The sequence below is a fragment of the Siniperca chuatsi genome, linkage group LG5 (assembly GCF_020085105.1).
Source record: "Siniperca chuatsi isolate FFG_IHB_CAS linkage group LG5, ASM2008510v1, whole genome shotgun sequence".
Classification (NCBI taxonomy): domain Eukaryota; kingdom Metazoa; phylum Chordata; class Actinopteri; order Centrarchiformes; family Sinipercidae; genus Siniperca; species Siniperca chuatsi.
Window position 1 is genome coordinate 12,889,902 of NC_058046.1, and position 7,347 is coordinate 12,897,248.

A 7,347-nucleotide genomic window follows, 5' to 3' on the forward strand; every position below is an offset into this window, starting at 1 on the left:
CACATGAATCCACCTTTACAAACGAAATCGCTGGCAAACTAATGCAACACTGAAAAGTAACTTTTTATGCCGATTAAAAGATAAAAAGGAGAGTGAGGCGGGGTGGTGCAGCCTGACAAACAGGTCTGCTTCTGTCTGTTTACATGATGTCATTTATTCACTACAGTAGGCCTAATGGACAAAAACTGATTCAATCAACTGTTCGATTATTAATATTTTTGTATTAATTAATATTGTTATAATCATTGTTATTAGAACTTGCTGACGATCTCCAGTTAAAATGTTGTTAAATATTTGCTCTTCGGTACAAAAACAAAGTTAAGTGGATTAAACTTCACACTTTAAAAATCGATTGACTGATTGATTGATTGATGTCTTTTATTTATCAGATGCAACTTGTTTCGACTGGACCCCAGGGTGGGATCGTGTGTCGACCAATGCTTAATTTCCTTAAGGTTTTTTTGCACTTATTGAATTCGTCTTTCCCTGAAAGTCCTAAAAGTTGATTATTAATTTCGCAAAGTGTAAAAACGTTACATTCAGTAATGAGGGTTTGACCCTTGTTTGTCTACAAGTGGATTGTATCGGGGGGCTCTTCGTCGTCCGGGCGGAGGGTTCCGCCAGAAGAGGTGAGAGAGAGGAGGAGTGGGAGGGCTGAGAGATGTTTTACTGGAGGGGGGGGTCGTCCTGGGAGGGAACCAGGGGTGTAGAGGGCCGAGTTTAAAAAGGCAGACAGCGCCAACAGTCACTCACTCTCACACACAATCTGATCTCTCCTCCAATTCCCACCAGCAGTCAACTCAGCAGAACCTACAGCTCCTGTGATTCCCTGATTTCTGCTTTGATTCACCTCTGACGACTTGGAACTGTACAGGACTCTTACCTTTTGTTTTCTGAAAACGAAGGATTTTTTTAAAAGATCTTTTCCACTGCAGCATGGAGATCCCCACTGTGGAATATGTTGATAACTATGAGTATTATGATGACAACGAGACTGCCTGTGACTTCTCAGAGTGGGAGCCCTCTTACTCCCTCATCCCGGTCCTCTACATGCTCATCTTCATCCTGGGCCTGTCAGGTAACGGCGTTGTCATCTTCACTGTGTGGAGATCCAAATCTAAACGTCGGGCTGCTGACGTCTACATCGGAAACCTGGCCCTTGCTGACCTCACCTTTGTTGTAACCCTACCTCTCTGGGCCGTCTACACAGCGCTGGGCTACCACTGGCCCTTCGGTGTGGCTCTGTGCAAGATCAGCAGCTATGTTGTTCTGGTCAACATGTATGCCAGTGTTTTCTGCCTCACCTGCCTGAGCTTTGACCGCTACCTGGCCATCGTGCACTCTCTGTCCAGCAGCAGGCTGCGCTCGCGGGGCACCATGCTGGCATCCTTGGGTGCTATTTGGTTCCTGTCCGGCCTGCTGGCTGTGCCCACGCTGCTCTTCCGCACCACCGTAAATGACCAAAACAGCAACCGGACCACATGCGCCATGGACTTCAGCCTGGTGACCATGAACCAGAGGCACGAGTCCCTCTGGATTGCCGGGCTCAGCCTGTCCTCCTCTGCCTTGGGTTTTCTCCTACCTTTCTTGGCCATGACCATCTTCTACTGCTTCATCGGCTGCACCGTCACACGTCACTTCAACAACGTGCGCAAGGAGGACCAGAAGAAGAAGCGGCTGCTGAAGATCATCACCACACTGGTGGTGGTGTTTGCCATCTGCTGGACTCCCTTCCACGTCCTAAAGAGCATGGACGCCCTCTCCTACCTGAACCTGGCTCCGAGCTCCTGCGGATTCCTGCGCTTCCTGCTGCTGGCTCACCCCTACGCCACCTGCCTGGCCTACGTCAACAGCTGCCTCAACCCGTTCTTGTACGCCTTCTTCGACCTGCGCTTTCGTTCCCAGTGCCTGTGTCTGCTCAACCTGAAGAAGGCTATGCATGGCCAGATGAGCTCCATGTCGTCCACGCTCAGCGCCCAGACTCAGAAGTCAGAGATTCAGTCTCTGGCCACCAAGGTGTAGAGAGTTAAAGGAAAGGTGGAGCGGGGCTGCAGGCCGGCCCCAGCTCCAACCACTGGAACACAGACTTTACGTGTCCATTGTTCAAAGCCGGTAAGATGAGATGATGAACTTTGAATGGTCACTGCTCACAGTCATGAAATCCATAATGTGTTCCTCCTATTCTACAGTGAGAGAGGTGGATGCTCTGTATGTTGTGCGGACTTGAAGCTGGAGCCAGCCGGCTGAGCTCCTTAGCTACTTTGTTCCTCAAATTCTCAGAGAAAAAAAGTCTATTTTTTGTTGTGTCCCGCTCTGCAAACGTTCTCATTTCTATCACAAAAGAGGGCAGAATTATGATTTTAAAAACACACACTGATGTCGGGAATTGTGAATCAATTTACATGGAAATCTGTTTACACTGGATGAAACATAAAGCTGTACAGTATTTTCATACTATAGCATTTTTCTTTTGATCAGATCTATTGCTGTTTTGTTTTAGAAGCACTTGTTTAAAAAAAATGTGTGAGCAGGGAAATCAAACAGAGCAGTGTCCTCTTAGAAGCTTGTTGTTTGTGAAGGTAGAAGTCTGCAGGAGCAGGGGGGCGTAAGAGGAGAAAAGGTGTTGCAGATTAATTATATAGTTTGTGGAGAGGAGACGGGGGGCAGACAGGCAGATGGCAGTTGACAAATGTTGTTGGGGAACAGGAACCGAGTGGGGTGGGGTGGAGGGCTTTCGCAGTGTAGTCACGGCACTAAAGGGGACAAAGAAACTGTAAATAAATGTTCCAATTTGGTGTATATGTTTTATTTTTTGACATCACTGTAACTAACTACTGTATTAAAGATGTGCTCTATGAACCAGATCTCTTGTAAGTGTTTGTGAAAACCAAAGTGATACTTTAGTTAACAGCTTTGAAAATGTCATTTAAAAGGTGGAGAGGAGAAAGTAAAGAAAATCTTAATACTACATTTAAATATTTGCACAAAGGCGGCCTTTTGACTTGTCTTTCTTTTCATTAAACCTGTAGTATCACATCTGTTTCATTACACCATCCTGTTATTTCAGTGTTAAGTATCTCCAGAGGGTTCAAGCTTTGTTATGAATGCGTTGCATTTGGTTTACACCTTCAGACTAACAGATCTCTAATCTCTATTGATTTACAGCCAGTATCCAGACTGTAACCGGATAATGCAAAATAACCGTCATCCTGAGAGTGTGTATTCGATACCCAGCTGTGACTTCCATCAGATGTAGTACTTTAACTATTTGATGACACAGTCCTGTTGGTTACAATCAAAGGTTTTTGAATTTGAAAGACTGTGTTTATTTATAACCAGCAGAAGGATGCACCAACCAAGTATTGTGAGTAATGTGTTTTTAGTTAATAGGCAAGTCCATTCTAAAGTTCCTAAAGCAATGTTATTTACTGTCACAAAAAAACACTGTCAGCATCTAGACTGGACTATCTATCCACAGGAGGTAAAGCCAACCAAACCCCACATGTTCACTGAATAATAGGGTCATTACCAACGAGTGACTCTTCTGAGCGCTCCTTTGATTTGACAGTAATGAGCTCTGTTGGACATAATCACTGTTTAGAGATGGCGGCGGCTGCGGCGGCAGGGGGAAGTGGGGCTCTAATCCTGGCAGAAGTCGGGCCACCGAACAAGTCAATATTTGTCCCTGCTGACAAGAGATTGCAGTTAGAGCGGTTGTTGTGGTGCAGGGCGGGGCTGGGGGGGGGGCTGACTGCAGATGCTCTGACACACTGAGCGGAGGGGCTTTGCTCGGAAAATGAGAAAAAAGAGAAATTGCGAATGAGGTGAGAAAGTTAGGAAAAAATCACAGCCTTACGAGGCCGTCTTGCATCACATCTTAAAGTAACAACATGTGTGAAACAGCGAGAGTGTGAAGCCGCATGATTCATCTTCTCTTTGTGTGTGAGAGATCATATGTTACTTATTGTCCATCCTGGCAATATGGAGCAGATCTGACAGCGGTGGAGCTTGAAGTAGATCACAAGATGGTTCACTGTGATGGATGTGAGAAACAGGATTGCTTAAACCCACCGTTATTCTTCATATAGTTGAGTCAGATGCCATTTGGAAGCATTTATAAGTGGAGATTTTTAAGGACCTTTGCGTACCTTAAAACCAAGTTAATATATGAAGCACAGAGGGAATGAAACCCATAACACAGGCTTTTACAGCATCGTTAAACAATATAGGACCATAACAAAAGCATTCAGCCTTCATCTGGTTTATCTTTAAACAGTAGATATGAGTTTGACAATAAGACAGGGTGGAGTCAATCATGCATGCGGGACTGGCCAGACTTGTTGTTGTTATTGAGATGAGCTGGGCTGACAGCTTGTCTGATGCTGTTAGCCAGCAAGTCCACTTTGGGATAACTCACCCAGAATACCAGCTGACCAAAGCACCGGGGGTACACAGGCTAGACCGCCAACACAAAAACAACAGTTGTGTAGGCCTCCGAATGTACATAAATGTTGTCTGTGTTCGTGTGTGGCCTGTGTGACCTGTATGAATGTTTGGGTGTGGGCTTTACAGTGCTCCCAAAGTACTCTAAGAGGCAGTTCTACCATGGTAATCCACTGGCCCCTTTTTATTTTTTATTTTTCCTCATCAGGAGAGTAGAGCATGAACTTTCCCATTAATGTACTGGGTTTGGTTTATTCTGACCAACAGCCTCTACCTCTTGTCAAAACAAAAAAGACCCTTCAGCCTTTTGCATGCTTTACTTCACGACACATTAAATGAGGTGCATTCACACTTTAATTCCTCTAGAATGAAAATCAACTCAGTATTTTTATTTCTTTTCATTATTTCTTAAGGTATGGGTCTGTTTTACTGACTTTTATTTTATGGACTTTCTGTCATGTTTAAAGATCACATGACAAATTTGATACCTTCCATCTTAAAGGATAAAGTTGCTGATGTTCGATATTTGTGATATTTGTGAAAAGACCAAAACCAACAATGTATAAGTCTGTCTCTCAGTGCTTTCTGACGTCCGTTTGTTGGGGACTATTTTCAGCTGCGGATTAATACACATTTGGTGCTCTAGTGAGTATTTACAGCAGCAGGATGGTGTATGTGGTTGTGACTAAAAATAAACTACAGTACCTATGTTCATGGTAATAAAAAAAACATGTCACCTAGTGCAACACTGTGGTTCATTAATGTGTTTTTGAACAATAATGGAGTGCTATGGCAGACAGGAATAAGGTCAGCCTTTAACTACACAGACAATACTTAATTTATTACTGGTTTTGGGCTTTTCACAAGATTTATTGAGACTGAGAAGAATATAGTATATCACCACACATATCCTTTAATCTCACTGGTAGCACTACCACTCAGCATCTCCAGTCCAAACTACAAGTGAAACACATTAAAGCAGCAGACACAGGTGCCTGCTCTGAGTGTTGTCGTCAGTGTGAGCTGCCACACCCAAATGGGACATCTGAACCAAAACACAACTGCTCGCCTCTCCTCAGATCTCCCTGCTGTCCCATCCCACCCAAGCAGCAACAAATGCAATGCTGTGTGTGTGTGTGTGTGTGTGTGTGTGTGTGTGTGTGTGTGTGTGTGTGTGTGTGTGTGTGTGTGTGTTCATATGCACATGTAAACAGAGATTTGACACATTCCATGGGCTGTCAACGCTAACCCTACTTTCTCTGTAGCATTTGTCCACCTGTTGCCAGACTACAACACACACACACACACACGATCAGCTCCACATTCCTATAATCACTCCTAAGACAAACAGCAAAAATGATTCACAAAAGACGCAGTTAGGGAAAGTATCTCTCCATACAATCCATCCATTAGTTGGTTTAACACAGAGCAGAGTGAGGGGGGTGGAGGTGGAAGGGGGGTGAGAGCATCGCTTATTATCTGTCCAAAAACCTTTGTCTGAAAGATCAAAAGGACCTTTGGGTGCCCCTCTCCCTGCCCTGTCTGTTGTCTTACCTGTGAATCTGGAGCACAAAGGGTCTACTGGAGCCCCAAAAACTCAGGAAAGAGGACTTGCGGAAGGGGGGTGAGGGTGTTGAAGTGTGGGCTGTCACATACATCCACGCACTAATCAGAGTTTGGCAGCATTTGAATCAAAACATAATGACAGTTGTGAGGTTACATGTTTATATTGCCAGCAGTCAGTTCTGATCAAACCACACCCACACAGTCCTCACTTTGCTGATTAGCTGAATGTTTGAGTGTTAAACTCTTAATGAATATACTAAGAATGTTTTTTTCCCCCAAATTATAACTTTGATTGTTGAATATTTAATGTGAATTTGAAACCAAATTTTTAGGGGCTCTAAAATGTTTTTGTTTTATTTGTAATCTGCACATAAAGAAACAGGCATTTATAAGGGTGACTCAAACTAGATGTGACAATCTTGGATTATTAACTTTTTATTACAGTCAAACAAATAGTTTGACATTTTGGGAAATACGCTTATTCGCTTGATAAGAAGATCGATACCACTCTCAAATCTGTCCGTTCAATATAAATCGGGAGCCAGCAGTGGTTAGCTTAGCTTAGCAGAAAGACTGGAAACAGTGCCTGCCAGCACCTCTAAAGCTCACTAATTAATACGCATTGCCCAAAATGTTGAACTATTGCTTTAAACAAAAGATAAAATTAAAAGCTGCATGATTGTGTAACCCAGATTTCTCTGTAGAAAAATTTACATAAGTGAACATTTTGTTTGAGGAACCTTCTTTTAAGCCTTGGATTGACAGTTTTGTGATAAGAAACTGTCCAGAGGATTAAGGCTCATACTGTACTGTTAATAACATAAAGTGTCTGAGTCAGTGGTCTCAGTATGAGCCCAGCACCAGTCTAGACAGCAGAGCCTCTGATCCACCAAAACAAGTCAGTCCAACCTGACGCAGAAACCTGCGTCCCCTCTGCCATCCCCTCCCACTAATGCTATGTTGCACTGCTTGTTTACAGTGTACACACCTTGAACATGAAGCATTTCTCTTTTCAGTCTTCTCTGTCTCACTGACGTTGATGAAAACCCATTTCCATTGTATTGAATTGTTAGCTACAAGACAAGCTAACATGTTACAGAGCTACACATCTTAAATGTTCACTATCCAAAGATGATGGTGGGGCTTTAAGAATCATGATAATAATAAAAACTATAAAATCTTAGCCATAAGAGACACTTGTATTGTATATATGTATATAATTTCTAGCTGAAATTATTAGTCGATTATGTGACTATAAAATTAATTAGCAACAATTTTGATTAATTGTTTAAGTGATTTTTTAAGTAAAAATGCCAACATTTCGCTGGTTCCAGGCTC

At 43.1% G+C, this 7,347-nt stretch overlaps 1 protein-coding gene across 1 annotated transcript; it reads left to right on the forward strand.

Annotated features, from left to right (window-relative positions):
• Positions 1-730: 730 nt before the first annotated feature.
• Positions 731-2,864, forward strand: aplnra (apelin receptor a). Its single transcript, XM_044197158.1, has one exon. It carries the CDS (start codon positions 937-939, stop codon positions 2,020-2,022), a length of 1,086 nt encoding a protein of 361 aa, XP_044053093.1. The 5' UTR covers positions 731-936; the 3' UTR covers positions 2,023-2,864.
• The last annotated feature ends 4,483 nt before the right edge of the window (positions 2,865-7,347 follow it).

What these genes read in the sequence shown, in the direction of transcription:
- aplnra (XM_044197158.1), top strand. Translation starts at nt 937, where the DNA reads ATGGAGATCCCCACTGTGGAATATGTTGATAACTATGAGTATTATGAT.